The 22,552-nt window shown below is 43.5% G+C and overlaps 1 protein-coding gene across 2 annotated transcripts in view; it reads left to right on the plus strand.

Annotated features, from left to right (window-relative positions):
• Positions 1–22,552, plus strand: part of Vcl (vinculin) — an 89,703-nt gene that overhangs the window by 36,467 nt on the left and 30,684 nt on the right. For both annotated transcript variants that reach the window (XM_032917903.1, XM_032917904.1), the window contains exons 3-8: positions 5,590–5,740; positions 6,336–6,444; positions 8,440–8,562; positions 9,027–9,187; positions 17,743–17,833; positions 18,519–18,666. In XM_032917903.1, the coding sequence (XP_032773794.1) occupies positions 5,590–5,740; positions 6,336–6,444; positions 8,440–8,562; positions 9,027–9,187; positions 17,743–17,833; positions 18,519–18,666 (783 nt within the window). The remainder of the gene's footprint in view (positions 1–5,589; positions 5,741–6,335; positions 6,445–8,439; positions 8,563–9,026; positions 9,188–17,742; positions 17,834–18,518; positions 18,667–22,552) is intronic.

Here is a 22,552-nt window from a genome sequence, read left to right on the forward strand (position 1 = left end):
TGGAGAGATGGCTCAGCAGTTATGAGCACTGACTGCTCTTCCAGAGGTCCTGAGTTCAAATCCCAGCAATCACATGGTGGCTCACAACCATCTGTAATGAGATCTAATGCCCTCTTCTGGTGTGTCTGAAGACAGCAACCATATACTCACATAAATAAATTTTAAAAAGAAGATAAAAAGAGTTTAGTAATGTTTAAAAATAATTTTTACATCACATAGCATCAGCATACATTTGAAAACTCTGGGTGCTTGTAAAATACATTTGTTCATTATGTCTGTACTCCAACCCTGACTTGAGACAAAAGGACAGCAGAGTCTGTGACTTGTGCGTCACAGAGTTTTTCATGGAACCTTGCAAGGTTTAGAATCTCTTCTCTGTGCAATGACAACAGATTTGAAAAGGGGTAGAGGAGAGAGGGAGTGGGAGAGAAAGCATGACATGTTAAGGATTCAAAGGTATGACTCACATGATTTCAACTTAGCTGTTTACCAGCACTTGGACACACAGCCTGGATGACCGGGATGTTTATAATAGTCCCATTCCCAGAATACCTTCCTCTTATGTTATCTCTTGGGGGAGGCCAAAACTGTCTGCAGGGTTAGCTGATCTCATTGGAAATAAAAGAAATTAGGGAGCTGAGCTCTCTGTGTGTGCTCATGTGTGCGTTAGAGAGGGAGGGGAAGAGGGAGGAGGAGGGATAGGGGTAGGGGGAGAGGGGGGAGAGGGATTTAGCTTTGCTGCACTTACTTTATTAGAGAAGGATTCATTTGCTTTTGCTTTTAGAAACAGCTTTGATGGTTTTGATATGCTTACTACTCTTCCAGAGGACCCAAATTCAGTTCTTAGCCCTTCTGGTTGCCACAGGTTCCACATGCATGTGACATTCACTCAAAGAGATGCAGACACATAACTCATAAATGAACTAAATCAAAACCAAACCAAACCCACTTTATCCCTTAGCTTTGCTGTGGTCTGATTGACAAAAGTTTTCCTTTTGGGTGTACACATGCGGTTTGGTCTTGCTGAGAATGACAGGGGCCTCGAGAGATGGCGTAGCGGTTAAGAGTGCGTACCGCTCTAGTTGGTTTCCAGTATGGTGCCAGGCAGCTCCCAGTCACCTGCAGCTCTGGTTCTAGTGGATTTGACTCCATGTCCTCCCCCCCATATATACATAACTAAGATAAATCTTAGAGTGAGAAGTCTATGTATTGCGTTGACTTGAGGGAGGTACAGGGAAGAAGCAGTTAGGCATTTCACGGATGAGGACTGTAGAGGCTTGCAGGTAAAGCCAGGGTTGGAACACGAGTTAGCATTGTCATGCAGCATGTGATACGGTGTGATACGTTTGGGCTGGGGCTGTGCCCTGGCTACTTGAACCGGATTGAAGTCTGTCTCTTTTTGAACTCTGTGTTCTCTACTCCTTTCTAAAAACTGCTACTGTGCCTGTGCCTTCACTCAGGTTTCTAGATGACTAATGGCTGAGGATCCTTGACCTTTCAAAATGGCAACCCCAGGATGCAATACATGTTAGCTATTACTGGGATGCTACACAAGAGTGAGTCTATTTCTGTTGTTTTAAAATAAAGTTGGAAGTCAAGCCTGGACCACACACCTGTAATCCTAGCCCTCTGGGGGCTAAGGAAGAAGGATGTTTAAGAGAGAGCTACTTGAAAAGGAACTCAGACACTATGGAGAGAATCGCCTTTGTGACTGAGTGGCAGAGGGAGTGATAACAGGAATGTCTGATACCCAGCATGCATTAGGAAAAAAAAGAGACTCACACCAGCTTGGTTAGAGATAATTAAAATCACTGAGACCTGAGGCACTTAGAACCTTCTTTATAGTATTTTACATGGGGCATATTCTGGGAAGGAAGTATTTAGTCATGAGTCTATGTTAAGAATTCCATGAAACTGTCATTGGTCTGTTTGATCTAAATCATAAGCACTGCTCCTTGAGGTTGAAGACTTAAAGGCAGAGAAGCCTCAGCTTGCACTAGTTGGTTGGTTTAAGTTATGAAAATGAATATTGTTAGGACATAGATAGTCAGGTTATGAGATTATTTAGGAAACTGATCTTATTTCCAGTCATTCCCTAGAATTTAGGTTTCTATTTCAAGGTAGAAGGTCACTCTTTAAGAGGCCATGCAGACAGAATGCTTAAATAAAAACATTTTCCACCAGCATGATGGGCTCCTCCTGTTTCTGATTGGTGGTTAATCATAGTGGGATTTGTTTGGCTTTTATGAATGCGATTAAAATTTAATGTACTGACCAGAGAATCTTATTGTAGTAAAAAATGGCACCGTGTCTATTCTGCCTATCATTTTATCACACAAGAGAATCATTAGTGGAGAATCAATTTGATTCTTGGCAAGCCTTTTCTGTTATTTTCTCATCCTGCCAGGTTTTCTCTCCATAAGTTACTCCTGGCATTTAAAATTCTTTCTTCAGGTTTGATAGTTGTGTACAGTAACCGGATCTTTATGAGTAGATCTAGCTCAGGAATTGCATTCTGTCACGCTTGTTTATTTTCTACAGTCTCATCCAGGATCAAGTTCCTTTGAAGTGAAATCAAGTTTGGGACTATTTAATGATTTTCTGCTAGATACAGTGATACATGACTGCAATTCCCTGCAATTCTGAAACTAGAGAATCCTGAGTTCCAGGCCAGCCTAGGCTACAAGTTCAAGACTAGCCTGGACTACATGGGAAAACTCTGTCTCAAAAAATGCTAAACAAATAAGTATGATGATTGCCTTGGCTCAGGTGATCTTTTTTTTTTTGTTTTTTTTTTTTTTCCGGAGCTGGGGACCGAACCCAGGGCCTTGTGCTTCCTAGGCAAGTGCTCTACCACTGAGCTAAATCCCCAACCCTGCTCAGGTGATCTTACATCTCTTTCTCTTGGTAAGGATGTATCCATCACAGAGTTACTGAGCACTTCTCATTTGTGGACGATATGTTCTGTGAGTACAGTAACTGTGGCGGTGGATGAGGTGTTGATGTTGCCGCCCTGAATTTACAGTGTCGTGAGAGGAAGCCGGGAAGTTCTATGGGAACACAAGACACCTATAGATTTGGGAGGCAAGTGACAATTCCCTGAAGGAAGAGACACTTAAAACTGAGCGGGAGAAGGGGAGGCCAATCAAGTAAAGGAGGGTGGGGGACAGCATCTGTGGTAGCGGAGAGGGACACGTAAGCAGTCTGCAGCTTGTGCTCTTCAGTGGTCGGGTGGCTATTGCTGTGGTGCTTTTGAAGTCGTTCCTTTTAGTGTGTTTGAGTTTGCTTGTAACAGGTGACTTATTTTTGTGGGTGGGAATGTGGAGATAAGAAGACAGCTTTGGAGACTTGGTTTCTCCTTCTACCCAGTGGGTCCTAGTTTGGTCACCAGCTCATGACCTTAACTAACTAGTTAGTTAACTACTTACCTTTGAGACAGGGTCTTCGTGCATTGCTCTGGCTTGTCTGGTACTTGCCAAGTAGCCGGGCTGGGATTAAACGTGTGTGCTGCCACCTCCAGCGAGTTGTTTTGTTTTGTTTTGTTTTCTTTGGAAAGGGTCTCTTCCTCAGCTTGGAGTTTACAGTGGGGTCCAAGGGCCCTATGTCTGCTTCCCCAGTGTTGGGGTTAAAGATATGCTCCAGTGTGCCTGGCCCTTATGTGGGCTGTAGGGATCTGAACTCAGGTCCTCATGCATGCTTGAATGACAGGCACCCCACTGAGTCATCTCCACAGTCCGTCAGTAGTGGCACAAGCCTTTAATACCAGCACTCAGGAGACAGAGGCAGGAGGATCACTATTTGTTTGAGGCCAGCCTGATCTACAGAATGAGTACCGGGATAGCCAAGGCTACACAGAGAAACCGTGTCTCCTTCCTCTGTCTCAGAACAAACAAAGTGCTAGTATGAGTTTTAAGTAACTACTATGAATTCCTTAGGGTAGGCTTTTTTTTTTCTTTCTCTTTAAATTTTAAAGTTTTAATTTATTTAGTTTTAATTTTACTTTTTACATATATTGTTGACGATGTAAAAACTGTTTCTGCCCTCTGATCCATTGTGGTGAAAATGTGAGCTCATATGACTTTTGCAGATGGCACCAGGGCTACATATTACAGTGACAGCACCCAGCCCCTTACTGAGCATCTGGTGGATACGCTCACTGTAGTAGGCTAGTACATTGTGAATTACTGTGTAGGGTATAAAAGAATGGAGTGGTTCTTATTCATCTTTACAATTACTTTTAGATTAATTATAATTTTAAATGCGCGTATGTTTTACCTGTATGTATGTGTGTTCCTGGTGCTTTTGGAGATGGGAAGAGGGTGTGTGATCCCTTGGAGGGAAGCTACAGCCAACTGTGAGCTGCCTGATGTGGATGCTGGGAACTGAACCTCGGTCCTCTTCAGTGTTAGCAAGTGCTCTTAATTGCTGAGCCATCTCTCCAAGCCCAGGCCTGAGGATTTTAACCCTTATCGATAGCCACTTCAGATCATCTTCGGTGGTGTGTGCCTGTAATCCTTACACCGCTGGGAAGATGGGGGCTGGAGGAGCACAGGTTCAAAGCCGACCATGGCTGCTCAGTGAGTTCAAGGCTGGCCTGAAGTACACAGTGAGATCCTGTCTTAAAGAAAAGAGTAGAAAAGCTGGGGAGGGGCCGGATGGGCGGCTGGGGATTAAGGTAGGGCAGGCGGCATAGTAGGGCTGTGTTTCTCACTAGGATTATTAGGTGCTGCTTTAGGGTACCAGTGTTTACGTGTTAGTTTAATAAAGTGTGGGGTTTTTTTATTTATAATAATGCTTTTTACATCTTTCATAGCCTAGTTCTTTTATATTTTGAAATTTTCCTATTTGTTTAATTCTTCCTGTTAGCAGTAACACTTCTAACATATGTGTGAGGATTTTTGTATTGTTTCATTTGACCCACAAAAGAATGCTCTGAGTAGGGCTTTTTTTTCCAGATAAGAATGTGTAATGTTGGCAAATTATTTTAAGTCATTTGTTTCTTATCTCTTTAAGTTACTCAGTGGAAACAGTGGGTCTATTGAAATGAGATTAGAGGATTTAACCCACTCCTTTTATGAATGAATAGTTGAATGAATGAATATATTTTAGTAAGTAGAGTCAAGAGCCTGATGTAGGGTTACGGGGGTCCCGAGTCCTCTCCGCCACAGGGCGTGGCTGCCGCAGGTGGGACGCCGGAGTTGACTCTGCTTACCCCAGCCATTGTGGGTGTTAGGCCATTGGGCCGTAGGGCCGTAGGGTAGCCATAGGACACAGCTTGGGGCGTGGGGAAGCACAGTCCGAGGTGCCGGACAGCCGAAGCTGGCTCAGGGGTCCCGGGACCTCTCACAAGGCTGGGGTTGTTTGGTTCTCAGGCAACCTTGGAAACCTTGGAAGAGCTGAGAACTGAGTGCCCCCAACCCCCTATTCAGCCCGAGGTGGGCGGGCTGGAGGTGAGGAGGAGAGGAGAAGCCCCAGCTGGTGGAGCGGGAGAGTCTTTGGCTTGGATATATGGATACATGTTTTTGTATTTGTGTATCATGGTCTTCTGTTTGCTTTCACTAAGGAGTTAACCCAGATTCTCCCCCCTAGGGTCGAGAATGCTTGTACCAAGCTTGTTCAGGCAGCTCAGATGCTTCAGTCAGACCCATACTCTGTTCCTGCGCGGGATTACCTCATCGACGGCTCCAGGGGAATCCTCTCTGGAACGTCTGACCTCCTGCTTACCTTTGATGAGGCTGAGGTAGGCAATCTGAGGCCCACAAAGACCTCCCTTAGACAACAGCCTAGTTTTAGATATGTACACACACACACACACACACACACACACACACACACGCGCGCGCGCGCGCGCATATTTAGGGGTGCCCATGGAAATCAGAAGAGGGTGTCAGATTCCTAGGGCCAGAGTTATAGGCAGTTGTGAGCCACCTGACATATGGGTGCCAAGAACCAAACTGGGGTCCTCTGGAAGAACATCATGAATTCTTGCCCTCTGAGTCATCTCTCCTGCCCCTAAAGTGTAATTTTAAAAGTAATAATGGAAGCTAGATATTACAGGTGGCACACACCTTTAATCTGAGCACTCAGAGACTGAGGAAGGAGGATCTCTGTGAGTTCCAGGTCAGCTTGGGCTACATGGAGAAACTATCTCCAAAGACCAAAATAAAAAAAAGAAAGGAAGGAAGAAAGAAAGGTAAATAAACAAAAGCAGACCATGCAGTGCAACACTGGATGATTTTGGATGCTAACGCATGGAGAGCTGTCTAGCTCTGGTGCCATTACCACTGATTTGTATTATTCATTAATGTGATGGAGTCCTTAAATATATTTTTCAGGTTCGAAAAATTATAAGAGTTTGCAAAGGAATTTTGGAATACCTCACAGTGGCAGAGGTAGTGGAGACTATGGAAGACTTGGTCACTTACACAAAGAACCTTGGGCCCGGTGAGCAAACCCTAAATTGTACATTAAAGGTTGGATGAGTTGAGCATGTTGGTTGGAGAGGAAAGGCTACTCTCTCCTTACTTGGAGAAAACAGGGGATGGAGTTGCTAATGGGTTTCTGCTGAGGATGTGTTGCTGTCTCTGAAGTCTGTTATCTGCTGTCTACAAATCCCAGCCCTGTCAACAACATTAAAGCAGATTTGTGAACGCTGATGAGGGAAATGAAGGAAATACTTTTCTGCCACTGTAATGCTGGAGGCCACCCTCGGTCCTGACCTCCCATTCCGCAGTACACAGCATTCCTTCAGTGTCTGCCAGCTGGCCGGTAGCTCTCCATGATTTCTTAGCTTGCTAATTAGCTGCCTTCTATTATGGACTTATGCCATAGCCCAAGGCTGCAGAGAGATGCTCAGGCCTCAAAGGAGAGAAGAGTGGCTGCAGCCAATCACTGTGGAATGATTGTTAGGTGTCTGAGTATTGAATACCCAAGCCACACAGATGCCAGCATTTGATCTTATAGACAGAACATGTCCTCCAGAGTCTATACGCACGAATACGGTCACTGAAAGGGCTTGATAGGTGTTCTTATAGGTAGAGCATGTCCTCCAGAGTTTATATGCATGAATATGGTCACTGAAAGGGCTTGATAGGTGATCAGCTTAATGTTTACTGCCCCGTGAATCTTTTTTTTTTTTTTTTTTTTTTTTTGTGTGTGTGTGAATCATTTTTTAATGTTGATAATGTTGAAATGTTGATATTTATTTAACAATGTCTTTCTGGGGGTCCAGTGTGCTTGTTCCTGGAACTTACTGTATTTTCTGAGTTGAGGATCACCTGGAAATGCCCTGTTTTCATGGCTCTAGTGTGCTGGCTGGGGTATATTCAGGAGTATTAGAGATTAACGCCAGCTTCGTAGGCAAGTGGTACACCCCTAGCTAAGACCTGGATTCTTGTAACACTGGATAAAAGGTCTGTTTTCCTCGTATACCTTTATGCAAAATCTAACAAAAATAAGGCACTCAGGGCGAAGCAGAAGCAGCCCAGCTTTCTGCCTGTCCTTTGTCTTGATGGCCTATAAAGCTACTTATGAAATCTTAGGGATAATTTGACAATCAAAGCTTAAAACAAAAATCATATAGCTAGCCAGTGAGAAGATAGAAGCACTTGGATCCAAGCCTGTCGACCCAAGTTCTATCCTGGGAGCCACATGATAAGAGAGAACTGACCCCTACGTTGTCCACTGACCTCTGCACGTACACTGTGGCACATGGGTGTGTCCTCTCATTACACATATCTGTAAATAAATGAATGCAGTCCAGAAGTCATGTAGCACTTTTGCATAGTAACCAAAGTAAACAAAGTGCTAACAGATTGGTTCCAAAACACCATATGCTTAGAAAGCTGTACTTTTTATAATATTTCTATTTTGATTCTAATTTTAATATTATTTTGGACCAACTTCAAAAACACATTACCAAGGTAAAGGCTCATTGGGTAAAGATTCTTACTGCCAGGTCTGCCTGAGTTCCCTTCCCAGAACCAGCATGGTAGAGGGGGAGAAGTAACTCCTGCAAGCAACCTCTGACCTGCGTCTACAGCTCACCTTGCCACACGTGTGTTCTCCAGTGTACAACATGTGTTCTCCAATATACAGATAAGCGCATGTCAGACAGACAAACCACCCGACCCAACCCAGCCCTGTTGTTCTCAGAATGCAATCCCTGAGGTTCTTGTGTAACACAGCACAGTAGCCAGATGGACGTCATGAAGTCGGTGTGTATACAGTATGAGAATGGTTACATTTAGGATTTTCCTTTAATAAATCACCTTCACTGAAAACTATAGCATTGCATAGATGCTAGTTTGTTCCAATGTCTGTCTTTAAGTAGGCAGATGGTAGGTTAGGATTTTTGTAGTAATTCATAACGGATTTAGTAGAAAGGCCAGCTTCTGGTTTGTCTCACCACTCACCCTGCATAATTGCTTCGTGTCCCAGGAATGACGAAGATGGCCAAAATGATCGATGAGAGACAGCAGGAGTTGACTCATCAGGAACACCGTGTGATGCTGGTGAACTCAATGAACACTGTCAAAGAGCTGCTTCCTGTTCTCATTTCAGGTACTTCCTGCTTCATTTATAGGGCACGAGGAGTTAGGAGTTTGGGCCTTTGCGGCTCTGGTGCATGTCCTTTAGACTGGGTGAAGATGAAGTGTGGTTGAGTGTTAACTGTTAATTTAGTCACCATCTTGAATGTTCTTTCTCTCTTTCTGCGTTAACTGACAAAGGAATTTGTGCTGACCGAGTGTCAGTGTATAACAACGAAAGCTGCTGATACTGGAACTTTATCAGCAGCTTTGCAGTGACTGTGTTAATGTTCTTTTAAAGACACTAGAGGACCAAAAACCTATGTTTAGAGTGCGGAGCATCATCTGTGACTTGTAGGACGCAACAAGATTAAATGGCTCAGACTGCCTGGCGCCAACCCAGATGGTCAAAGAAGAGAAATGACCCCCACCTCCTACCTGTGACCTCAACATTGATTTTCAAAAGATCAAATTATGACCGTTTGTTTATTTTTATAGCCATGAAGATCTTTGTTACAACCAAAAACTCAAAAAACCAAGGAATAGAAGAAGCTCTGAAAAATCGAAATTTTACTGTAGGAAAGATGAGTGCTGAAATTAATGAGATCATTCGTGTGTTACAACTCACCTCCTGGGATGAAGACGCCTGGGCCAGCAAGGTGAGTCTGACTAGAGGAGAGATCATGAAAATGCCAACGTCTGCTCTCCTGGGAGATTGTGATTAGTACTGTCTTGAGTAGTGTTTTATAAAAATACACAGATATTATGGACATAATTTCTCGCTCACTCATTTTATCCATTGCCTGTCACCGTATACATTTTCTTTGTTCCAAGGTGGACTGAACAGGCATAGGGTGAGAACTGGTATAAGGCTGAGGGGTGTAGCCTTCCTTCAGGCTCAATTCTCATTGGTTGGGCTGGTAGAGGACTTGGTATCCTACTTCCCTAGGTGGGCTCCTTGTTTTTTACATGGGTGATTGTTGCCAGGTAACTTAAGAAAGACAGAGACAATGCCCATAATTACGTACTTCATGCAAGGCTTACCCTTAGCCACCCTTGATTAAGAGGAGTGAGCAGAGGAAACTCTCAGAATTTTTAGATGTGTTGCTCGATCTCTGTTTTTTCCTGAGGAAAGTATAATTAAAATATTGGTCTTCGTATTTGTTGGTCAGTTTTCCAGTCCCTTTGCCTTCTTGGGATACTCAGACTGCAGAGGGAGTCCAGTACTCTGGGTTCCTTTTAGAGCCTATGTGGAGAAGTTGCCACTCTGGTCTACTTACTCCTGTGCAATGGCAAATCTTCCAGGTTTGAGGAAGCCAAGGCATTTTGTTTTATACTTGCCCTAGAGAAGTGCAGGATGTAGGCAGTTGTGGGAAATGCCCCAACTCCGGGGTCTAGCTTTCCTATGTGTGACCGACATGCTGTCACCGAGGTCACCCAGCTGGCTGTTAACAGTGACTTTATAATGACTTTGTTGGGTGCTCATTAGGGCTGCTCCCCTCCCTTCAGGACCTCAGAGGAGGTAAGGTCGGATCTGGGGCCTACTGTCCTCAGTCCTGCCGTTCAGAAAGCTGACTTAACTGAATATAACCAGTTTACTTTTGAGTATAGTGTAGATTCATTCTCAGAGGTGGTCCCTCTTTGATAGCGTGTTCTCCAGCGGGTTGTAAAATTATATTTTAAATTTTATAAGTTCTTGATATTTGATTTTGCTTTTGCGTGATAACTTTACTTCCCAATGACTTCTTTGTGCATCTTCTTTTTGTTGTCGTTCTCTTGTTTGTTTTACTCTTTTTCTCGAGCTTAGAAGGTAAGCTTTCTCTTGCCCTTCATTCAGTTCCTTTCTTGCTTAAAAAGAGAAAAAGCATGTCTGTGGGGCTTTCTCGTGCCGTGTGCCATGCCTTATTCCGTGTGCCGGTGTGTAACACTGTGCTGGGGTATGTGTCAGAATACGATTTAATGTGGAAATCTGGGCTGTGCTGGGAAGCCTGACTTTGTGTCCTATTGAGTTGGTGTTTTTGGGTGGGTGCGACAAGACAGAAAAGATTGCTACGGCATATCAGGCTTTCTACGTTTGGTAGGTGCTTTTATCTCTCTGAGCGGGGCCCCTAAAATTAGTTTTGGCCCATTCATCCCCAGTAGCCTCATTGGAAGGGCACATTTTTCTAGGTAGCTGGGCCAGCTCCCTGCGGACCCTCTCTCGGGAAGGAAGACTTGGGGTGATGCATCTCTGTGCCTCGCCTAACAGCCCTCTCTCTGGGCCTTCACATTTTGCTTTTGGAGATGTGGTGCTGAAGGTTTTGCCAGCAACAAAAATGGATAAGCTAGAGAGTTTGCACTACCAACACCAAAGAGGACAGGAAGTAAAGAATAGTGATTTTTTTTTCTCCCCCTTGAGTTGGTGGCTTTCCTCATGTTCTGTTGCTGTTGCCTAAGATGTGAATCAGCCATAATTCAGTGATTTCATGTCCCCTAACCAAATCTCTTTTCTTTGCTTCTAGCAGATGAGAAACTAGTAAGGAAGAACAGGCAGCTAATTGTAACCTTTTTTTTGGGGGAAAAGTAATCTCTCAGTTAGTGAACACACGTTACTGAGTTTATTTTGTGCAACTGGCATCAAGAAATGCTTTTTAAAGAACAAGCAAGCAAAACCTAGATGAGTTTCGTTGGCTTTCAGTAGTAGGATCTTGAACTTGGGCAGGACGGACAAGGGAAATAGAAATAGACCTGGTCCTTTTAACTGTCCCATATTCATTGCCCTGGAAGAAGCTGGCTAATTAATTAACATAAAGTAAAATGAACTTCCTCAAGAGTGAGGATAAATTAAGTCTGCTCAGCCAAAAGACGCTCAAATACATGGCATTCGAGTAAACAAGAACTTACTAATCTGCCTGCTTTTGTTATATACTTGATTAAAAAATCAAAATAGTATAAAAAGATACACATGATGAGCCTCTTCCAGCCCTGCTGCCTTCCTGGTTTATCTTTACTTACCCCTATGTGTAAACTCTTTAGTAGTTAGAAGAGTATTTAGGAAAAGAAATTTTGCTCTGAAAATGGACAGTTGCTTTTTTTTTTTTAATTAAAAAAAGCTTTTTTATTTTGTTTTATTTTATTTTTTTTAGCAGGATTCTGAATCTTCCTTTTCTGACTATAAACAGTGAAGTAGTAGATCCGGGGTCTGTCTGTTGCCACCAGGTTCCCATCCTGTTCAGTGCTGTCTTTCCCCACCTCCTGTCCCTCCGATAAGTGATTAACTTTGTCTTCCCGTGCTTGTTTCATGCTTCCCCCTTGGTGCAGTGTTCTCCTGGAAAGTGAAGGTTCCTCTAGAAAGGTGGGGGAAGAAAGTAAGTGGAACGAATTCTCGGTAAAAATACGTCTTCCGAATAAGGTCAGATTTTGACGAGGCAAGGCATAGCTGAATAGTGTGCCTTCACACCTACACCCAACTAACAGACCCACACATCTAATAGTGACTTCACAACTTCATTTCTGTTGACAGTAAAACTATCCTTTAAATGCAGCAGTCACTTACAGTGATCATTAAAGTGAAGCCAGCGTTTTCCTGGGACAGTGTTATGACTCAAAAGAACTTGAGTTAAATATAACCCTTATTTTACTCTGCAAATTTGAAGCTCTGTACTTAGTCTTTTAAAAATCATTTATATTACCTGTATCTCGATGCATGCTGGGAGATGAGAGACAAACCAAAGCACTTTTTTGCTCAGATCTCTTTGAGCCTTAGAGAGGTAGCTTTCCATGTTGAGCCATTGGGCTCTAACTCAGGATTGGTTGTTGTGGTGAGGCTCCTGCTGGGCTCTAGGCCTGTGAGGGATGCTAGTGACTGACTAGGGTGCCTTCCACGTGAGATTATTGTACTTTATAACAAGAAGGAAATACTGGTTAGATTGTGCTGTCCTGTGACATCCTCACTGCAGACCATTGGGATTTAAGGGTTGAATTTAATTTTGATTACTTTTAAAAAGATCAGGTTGTTTTGTTTACCTCTCAAGGAGGAATTGGTGTTTCTCATCTGATCTAGGTTATCCTCAGCTGGTCCATCTGTGAGTGTGCTCATAACTGGTGTAGGTATTTAGAGTTGTGAAGCTTTTATCAGAGAGGAGAAGCCAAGTGCAGAGAAGGGAACTATTTAAAATCATAGGATTATGCATTGGTCAATTTGTTCTTTCCTGAACAATGTTCAAAACATTGTGTGATGCTTGTAGAAATGGAATCAGAAATGAGGTGGAATGAGGAGATAAGCATTTGGCATAAGAGAGAAAAGAGGGCTGGGCAATAGATTCCATATTTAAAATTATTATTATTTTTTTTAAAGTTTTATTTATTATGTATACAGTGTTGTGCCCGCATATATGCCTGTTCGCCAGAAGAGGGCACCAAGATCACATCACAGATGGTTGTGAGCCACCATGTTGTTGCTGGGAAATGAACTCTGGAAGAGCAGTCAGTGCTCTTAACCACTGAGCCATCTCTCAACCCCATATTTAAAATTCTTAACTTAAAAGTACTAGCTAGCATTGTAGGACTTTGCTTTTCTTCCTAAATTATTTTATCATTATTATTATTATTTGAGACCGGGTATCTCTATGTAGTCCTGGCTGTCCTGGAACTTTCTATATAGACCAGGTAGGCTTAGAACTTACAGAAACCCTCCTGCTTCTGCCTCTAGAGTGCTGAACTCCACTTGTCTAACTGTGGTTATTCTTGATTGCCTCCAGGGAGAATCTCAGTATTATTCACAGGTATCCTTGAGGCCTGAATGTGTGTATTAAAGTTTAACAGTCTGTCAGTTCTTTGTTTGACAAAATATACTTTGTTTTCATTTTGGATGTCCTTCCACCTTTAGTTATATGGTGGAGACTGCTAGGACCCTGAAGGTTTAATCCTGAACAACCGCGCGCGCGCACACACACACACACACACACACACACGCACACGCACATCCATACACACATGCACATCCATACACACACACGCACACACACACATGCACACGCACACGCATTGCACACGCACACACACATCCACACAAATGAAAAACAGTTTGGGGCCTGGCATGGTGGCAAATAATTGTAATTGTAAGCATTCAGGAGACAAAGGTAAGAGGATCTTATTTTTTTTTTTTCTTTTCTTTTTTTTCGGAGCTGGGGACTGAACCCAGGGCCTTGCGCTTCCTAGGCAAGCGCTCTACCACTGAGCTAAATCCCCAACCCTGGACCTTAAGTTTGAGGCCAGCTTGATCTACTCAGTGAATTTCAGTCCAGCCTGGGCTATTTGATAGATATTATCTCAGTAAAACAGAAACAAAATAAATAATTGCCCCAAACTACAATAGTAAAAACCACAGTGGAAATTGATGTTGACTTTTTTCTTTTCCCAATTTGAATGTTTATGGAGAAGAATAGAGGTACAGTGTTTTCTTTCCTTTTCTAAATACTTACATGACAAGGCTTAAAATGCTTTGTGGGACACAGTATGGCTGACTACAGATTGTAATTATTTTTATCATACACACACACACACACACACACACACACACGCACGCACGCACGCACACATTTCTTCAAACTGACTTCCGGTTTTAGTGCTTATGGAATCTGTTGATATTATATCTTCTGCTAGTGCATTTTCATTGATTAAGACAGGATGCCCTTTAAAAATATTGTGTGAGATTCTTTGGAGACAAAAAATATGTGTCTATAAACACTTTTTAATAGCAATGACTAAACTGTAATGTGTTTAAGTGATTATTAGCAGCTCTGCTCAAAAAAGAACTTAAGGTCTTGTAAGTAACAGATATAAATTTTTATAACTGCCTAAATCACATGCTTTAAAATCAGAGGGGTAGAAAGATGACTCAGAGGGTGAATGAGTTTCTGCTGGTCTCATGATGGGAGTCGGATCCCTGGAATTGTCGGAGTACTGACTCCAGTGAACTGTCCTCTGACCTTCACACGTACGCTGTGGAACATTGTCACCCACTCACATACACAAAAGTAATAGAGAAGATTATAACAGCAGCAGCAGGAGCAACAGCAACAACAGCATCAGCAGCAGCAACAACCACCACCACCTAGAAACTAACTGCAATTCCCAGGTTTAAAAATGCAGCTTTAGTGGGGCTGGAGAGATGGCTCAGCGATTAAGAGCACTGACTGCTCTTCCAGAGGTCCTGGGTTCAAATCCCAGCAACCACATGGTGGCTCACAACCATCTGTAATGGGATTCGATGCCCTCTTCTGGTGTGTCTGAAGACAGCTACAGTGTACTCATATATAAAATAAACAAACAAATAAACAAATAATCTTAAAAAAAAAAAAAAGCAGCTTCAGGACTGGAGAGGTGGCCCAGTGATTCAGGACATTGTCTACTCTTCCCGAAGCCTCCGGTTCAATTCCCAGCACCCACATGGCAGCTCAGCACTGTCTGTAACTCCAGTGCCAGGGGATCTGATGCCCTCTTCTGGCCTTCATAGGCACCAGACATGCACTCAGTGCACAAACATACGTGCAGGGAAAACAGCTAAATACATTAAAAAAAATTGCAGCCTCCTTCCATAGTTGCCCTTGGTTCAGTGTAGGGGAAACAAGCATCTGCTAATTTTAATTTCCCGGTGTTGTCAGATCTACTCAGATGAAAATTACCCTCTTCCTGGGAATCACAGTCTTTCTTCATCATGAAGGGCTGCTGAGTTTACTGGAGAGAAAAGATGATGTTCGAGGATGCTGATTAGAGCAAAGCTTGTCTCTGCATTGTGTTTCAATCCATTTCGGGACATGGGAAAATAAAAGCAGCCGCTTGTGTTAGCGCACATTGTGTGTTTGAGTTGGGGCTTCTCTTTAGAGAAGTGTTAGCCAGAGCCTGGACTGACAAGGTGGAGTTGTGCTGACTGGTCCAAAAGTTTGTGGCAACTTTCTTTGGGAAAAAAGAAAAAAATATTGAGTTTCATGTGATATAAAATAAGAGGTTGGATTCAGCAAGCTTAAGGTCAAACGGTCCTAAGTCCTTGTTTCTTAATTTGTAAGACAAAATTACATTTCAACTTGAGATTCAATGAAGTAATCGAAGGGGAAACTGGCTAAGATAGCAGCTACCGTGTAGGAAATCAAAGTTGCCTTCCTAACTGGTAGCCATTACTGCTAGATAAGTGCTAAAATACTTAGATTTCGAAATGTAGGTGTTTATTAGCTTTCTCACCCAAAATAAACATATTACAGAGAGGTTTATTAACAGAGTTTTAAATTTCACTTTGACACAATGTCTCTTTTCCAAGGTTATGGAAATGTTATTATAAACAACTCCACACCTAGACAAATTGTAAACCCTTGTAACTTATGGTAGGTAAATACTGAAAGCTATCTAGTGTTTTGAAGTTAGGAGTTACCCGAGAGTCTTAAAAAGATATCCATTTAGGTCTTTCTCATTTGGAATTCAGTTCTGGGGCAAGTTTTGCTGTATAAATCCTTGTACAGCCCAGCAGCAAAGTGGAGGAAAGAAACAGATTTAAACAGTATGGACAAGTCACCTGAAGACCCTGTTCTCCGGGTTTACTAGCTGTAAGCCGGCTGTGGACTGGATTTGCCTGATGTGGCCTAATATTGGCAGCTGTCACAGTTCCATATAACTTAGTACCCCTACCCCACCACCCAGTAGCCTAGCTGACCTTTTTGTTGCTGTGACCGAGAATAAAGTTAGGATGAGAGCGCACTCTCTATCTTTTTAGATGAGAGAAAAAGAAGTCTGAAAGCAGAGAGTCTATCATTTGAGTAGGTATTTCGGGGTTTTCAGCCCTGTGAATGTTGCCTGTTCTTTTTGTGTTACAGTGGTGGCTCTTTGGCTTGGAAGTAGGGATGTGCTTTGTGCCCCCTTGTGGAAGCTTGGTGGTACAACCCCTGCAGGACTGGAAATTGAAGAATGTTTAGGGATGAGGCGTACCTAGAATTTAAAGAGGTTAACATTATGCTTTGATGGGTTGACTCTCTGGGAGTCAGTCCTCTGGTGCAAAAAAGGAGAAAGATTGTTTTTTAAGATGTTAGTAGAGATGGCCAATCTAGGGCCAGATGTAGCACACATCTTCGATCCCAGAAGTTGTGAGGCAGAAGCAGAGGCAGGCAGATCACTGCGAAGTAGCCTCGTCTCTGTGATGAGTTCCAGGGAACTAGGGCTATGCAGTTATACCCCTGTGGGTGGGGAGAACGGGGTGGAAATGCAGAGACAGACAGACAGACAGATGGGGGGGGAATCTCCCAATTCTAAGATTGGCTCATGGAACTTTGTTTCATTGTCATTTGTTTTTTATGTGTTATAAGTTAAGCTGGGAGTCATGGCGCATACCTTTAATCAGACAGTTTTTGTGTTGACAAGGGCAGCCTGGTTGACGTAGCAAGTTTGTCCATCCAGAGCTACATAAAGGGACCCTGTCTTACATTCTCTTTCTCTTAATTGGTCATTTTCTGGTGACATCCCAGCAGATTCTGTTGGTTTTATTCCTATCATCGTGAGTCCTGGTTATGATCGATAACTGAGATCCATTTGTTTGGGTGGTGAGGGATCAAAGGATGACAAGTGAGGGACAGCAGGGAAGGCCAGCAGTGCGCTTTCTTCCTGTAAAACTTTCAGAGGTTTATTTTGAGAACCAAAACAAAATGGTTCATTAATTCTGTCTTACTTATTTTTCCCAATGAGTAGCTCCAAGTTTTTTGATTTATGAAATATAATGAATTACCATCCAGTGTTTGCGTGTGTGCATTTCATAAAGAGAAATGAGAACTGTGCTTGGTGGCTCCACGTACTAATAAGGCTCACGTAGAGCAGGGGGGCTCCCGCAAGGCCTGGATGCTGACATGCCACAAGGGCTCCCACTGGGTCTGGACCAGTGGGAACGCTGACAACGAAGCACGAGGCTGCAGGGCTTTTTCCTGCTGATGACATTAGACATTTTTTGGCTTGAGCAGTTTTTTAAGCTTTTGCAATTTTAGCAATGGAGACACCAGGAGGCAGAATAGAATTAACTGAAGATTTGCATGCAACATGTTGCATTTTGACAGACACTAGACTTGTGGTGTGGTGAGATTATTTAAGGCTGTTGCAGGACTACCTGAGCTGTCGTGTGTTAGTGCTGTAACTTCTTCTCTGTAAAACCTGAGAGACCACGATACAGAACAGATAAGAGCTGTGCATTTCTCTTCCAAAGGACACTGAAGCCATGAAGAGAGCGCTGGCCTCCATAGACTCGAAACTGAACCAGGCCAAAGGTTGGCTCCGTGACCCCAACGCCTCCCCAGGTAACTCTGCAGTCCTTTTCTGAACAATAAGCAGTTAAAATCCACAGTCTCCCCATCCTGAGTAATTGAGCATCCTGCCTTAGTTCTGAGAAATTAAAACATGCCTGGCCTTGAAGGACAAAGGCCCAGAACTTGTCTCATCTCTCAGTGTGAGTAAATAGACTGAGCTGAGCTGCTCTTTGAAAAGTTACTGCTTCACCGTTTAACGACTCCCTGAAGCAGGCAGGTTGCTATTCTGAGTAAATACTTCTCTTGGTCCCCGTTGGGCGTGCTACTACCATTTACGTCAGCAAAGTATTTAGTTAAGTAGATTGTACAGTGTGTTCAGAATGTTGGATGTAAAGCTGCATATGTAAAGATGAGACCCAGCCAGGTCTTTGGCTATATGGCTTTTCTAATTTAATATTCATCCCACTTTAGATGGAGCACACGTGAAAGGCCTAGTGGAAGTTGGAGGGCCTAAGTCCTGTTGAATTAGGAGACCATTTCTCCTCGCCCTGGTACTCATGGCAAAGCCACTGCATATCTCCCTTCACAGGGTGGAGCCTCACCTTGTGGCTGTGAGGCAGGGTATGGCTGTAGCGGTCAGGTTACGTATTCCTTCATGAATGGAATGACTTATGAGGGGATCTCTCTGGATAACTGATGTCCCACAGTGTAGGTACTGACTATCTCACGGTTTTAGGGGACGCCGGTGAGCAGGCCATCAGGCAGATCTTGGACGAAGCTGGAAAAGTTGGTGAACTTTGTGCAGGCAAGGAACGCAGGGAGATCCTAGGAACCTGCAAGATGCTAGGGCAGATGACTGACCAAGTGGCTGACCTCCGAGCCAGGTAAGGCTCTGCTTTCATCAAACCAGCACTGGGCACTTACTCCCCACGAGGTGATTCAGAGCGCAGGTCGTCGCCAATTTTACTGAATTCTCTTTTGCTAATAATAGAGCTTTAAGACATTCCAAGTCTAATAAAGTTAGAGCCTATTCTAGAATTGATTTTTGTTTTTGTTGGTTTTTTTTTTTTTCTTTAAGAAAGGGGCAGACTTGAACTCTGACCAAGTTAGTTATCTTTTTTTTTCTTTTCTTTTTTTCGGAGCTGGGGACTGAACCCAGGACCTTGCGCTTGCTAGGCAAGCGCTCTACCACTGAGCCAAATCCCCAACCCCGTTAGTTATCTTTTATAAAGGATGGATGCATAGATGAAAAACTTTGGTAGGGCTCGAGATGTAGTCCAGTTGAGAAAATGCTTGCTAGTGTGTATGCAGCTTTGGGCTTAGTTCCTGGAACCCATTAACCAGCAGGAGCGGGTGCCTCCGATCCCTAGAACACAGGAGGTGAGTCAGGAGGACAGATTTCAGGGTCATCCTCAGCTAGCTGTTGAGTTGAAGGCCTGAGCTACATAAGTAGCAAGATTTTTATATATAACTCCTGGCAGTGAGTTCCTGCTGCCTGCCCCTAAATGTTTTCTGTTCCAAATGAACGTCACACACTCAGCCTTTTTTTTTTCCCCCCAGAGCTGAGAACCGAACCCAGGGCCTTGTGCTTGCTAGGCAAGCGCTCTACCACTGAGCTAAATCCCCAACCCCTACACTCAGCCTTTTTATCTGTTGATATGCCTTAAACAGTGCAACAGCCGGGCCACTTTCTAACCCCACATGGTTAAACCGCCTCCCTCTGCCCGAGTTATCACTTACTAAGTTCTATAGTCTACCAGAGGGCTGCCTATCTGGGCCGCACTCCCCTGGCTCCTTCACATGGCGGCCATGCCTCCCTCTCCTCCACTCTTGTCAGGCCCGGCATCTCTCCTCCCCTTCTTATTCTCCCAGCATGGTGGATCACCCTGCTTCTTCCTCCTTCCTCTCTTTTCCAAGACCAGAAGTCCTAAAAGTCCCACCTTTGTCTGCCCTGTCCAGCCATTGACTGCCAGCATCTTTATTTCCCAGTCAGAACCAATGGGGAGGGGGTGAGAGTTGGGGGGGCAGGGTCCCTCAGTGTCTGTGTTACACTTCTGTAACCAGTTTGGGGACCAAAATTAACATCATAATACAAGCAGCTTTAGGCCAAACCCACTACAACATGAGATACTGTCTTTTTTATTTTGTGGTAACATCTATTTTTTAAATTGTTATTATTTTATTATTATTCTTGTGTGTACACCTGAGCCATCTCACAGGCCTTATGATCTGTTTTAACCTTCCTTTTTCCCTTCTCAAATCTTTGTTTTGAGAACACCTATCCCTAAATAAGTACACTTAGTTTGCTATTGAAAAAAAAAAACACCTCAGTATAAAGTAGATTAAAAAATACTCATCTATGGATTTAGTGCATATATTTATAGACTTGGAGAGGACTGTGCGGAAGTCCCTAGAGCAGACGAGATTTACTTTTGCTTTGAGACTGTTCTGAAATTCCTTGATCACTGGGGTACATAGCACACTGTGTACTGCAGGGCCCAGAAACAAACCGCAGCTACGGGATCCAAAGTTGTGTATCCAGCCTAACTGTAGCCTATACACGTACTCCTTTTGGTTCACATGAAACTTCTATTCTCACGAAACCGTTCATCTCTACCTAAAGACGAAACCGCTCATCTCTGCCTAAAGCAAGGCGGGCGCCTAGATAATATCAGGGACTCCTCTGTGGGGTTGTGGTAGTGTCGTACCCATAGAAGCCCCGTGGCTGTGGCTTTCAGGGTGCGTGTCCTTGGCAGAGGGAACAGCTTTGTGCAGTGTCCTGGGTCTCACGGAGTCTGTTCCCTACGAGAAGCAGCCTTCCTTGTCTGAGGCACCGTAAGAACTTTGCGGAAGGGACAAAAAAGTTTTGTTCCCATTTGGAAAAATGCCAGTGCAGTTTGAGAAGATTCTTGGCTCTTCTGATTTTCTCATTGTTGGCTCTTTGGTTCTGCATCCCTTTCACAGTGTGGCAGGCAATTTTCATTTGGAATTCTCAAAAACACAGCTGTGAATCTAAGCAAAAGAAGGAGGTAGTTGTCTGGGAGAGACCATTAATCTGTTAAGAAAAAGCTAGAACGGGGATGAGTGACTGGTCCTGTCCCACATTGGAGCCTGCACTGTCCTTTCATGATAAAAGATGAGAAAGCTGTCTTCCATTGTTTGTTTGTGTTTTTTAAAATGTACGAGGCCAGTTATTTTACCATTTTGATGGCCGAAGCACAGTAACACTTCTTCATTGGTATTCAAGCTGCTGGGCTTTATGAATACATTGTTAACCCTGTAAGACTCCATACATTTTTTTTTTTTGTTGTTGTTGTTTTTTTCTTTTCTTTTTTTTCGGAGCTGAGGACCGAACCCAGGGCCTTGCGCTTGCTAGGCAAGTGCTCTACCACTGAGTTAAATGCCCAACCCCTTTTTTGTTGTTCTTTTTTGTTTTGTTTAGATTGGTTTTTTGAGAACAGGGTTTCTCTGTGTAGCCTTGGATGTCCTGGAACATGCTTTGTAGACCAGACTGGCCTCAAACTCACTGAGTTCCGCCTGCCTCTGCCTCCTAAGTGGCAGGATCAAAGTCGTGCACCACCACTGCCTTGCTGGCCTCAATAAACTTTTTAGTTTGAATTTGGCTCATATATATTTTTATGTTTTCACAGTTAGATTCATATAGGAGAAATATTCGTCATGATTAATTCAAAGAAACTGTGGCAGTGAGTGTTTCCCGTCTTCCTTCCTTTTCTAGTTAGCGAGCAGGGAGGCTTCCGTGTGAGGCCCGGCAGTGTGCTTATGGGACTCATTGCCTCCGGGGTGGTATAGACGGGTTCTAAAAAGATGGCAGCAGGGGCAGGTACACATTGCTTAGTCAGTAAGGCACGTGCCAAGTAAGCGTGACGGTCTTCAGAGTCTGTTAAAAAGTCAGACCTCATGACACTCTGGGGTCCATAATTCCAGTCCAGTGAGGTAGAGACAGTTCTGTTCCTGGGGTTCACTGTTCAGCCAGCCTTAGTCGAATCAGCAAGTTCTAGACTCCCAAGAGACCCAGTCTCATTAGACAGGGAGGATGACAGCTGAGAACAGCACCCATACCCTGGCATAGACACACAGACACAAGCATGCACATGTACACATACGTGCAGAAAAAAACACACGTGGGGCTCAGTGCCCACGCACGCTTCAGCTATCGGTAGCTCTAGTTCCAGAAGATTCGATGCCCTCGCAGGCACTGCACACACATAGTGCACACACATAGTGCACACACATAGTGCACAGACACACACAGCGAATGGCAAATGCCATCTCAAAATTTTTTTTAAAGATGGGTAATAATTAGATTCATTTTACTGTTAAGGGAAACAAGGATGTATTGGAGTTTATCCTAAACTTAGAAGCTCAGATTCAATTATGCCATTCTGTAAAAAGGAAGAAATTGTCACACCCTTGATTGAATTACTAGTCCAGGGGGCTGAAAATAATCCGAGTTTGTAAAAAGATGGCAAGTCTTACTTTCTGGCCTGGGAATCAAGTCTCTGCTAAGTCCTGTCTTTTATTGCAGTGGCTGAATACTGTTTCTGAGGGAGGGTAATGTATGAGTCTTTAAAGGCTTTATGGGAAACAGTGCTCTGTTCATCCCTCAGTGTTCACCTGCTTGTCCCCTGCAGGTTGCATCGTAGTGGAGGGCACATGTCAAGGTTATCACTAGGTTCATCATAGCAGTGATGACAGTAAACTTGTATTCTCAATGTATTTTCCAGTATATGTTCTCTTTTCTTTCTTTCC

This window comes from Rattus rattus, chromosome 12 (genome assembly GCF_011064425.1).
Source record: "Rattus rattus isolate New Zealand chromosome 12, Rrattus_CSIRO_v1, whole genome shotgun sequence".
Taxonomy (NCBI): domain Eukaryota; kingdom Metazoa; phylum Chordata; class Mammalia; order Rodentia; family Muridae; genus Rattus; species Rattus rattus.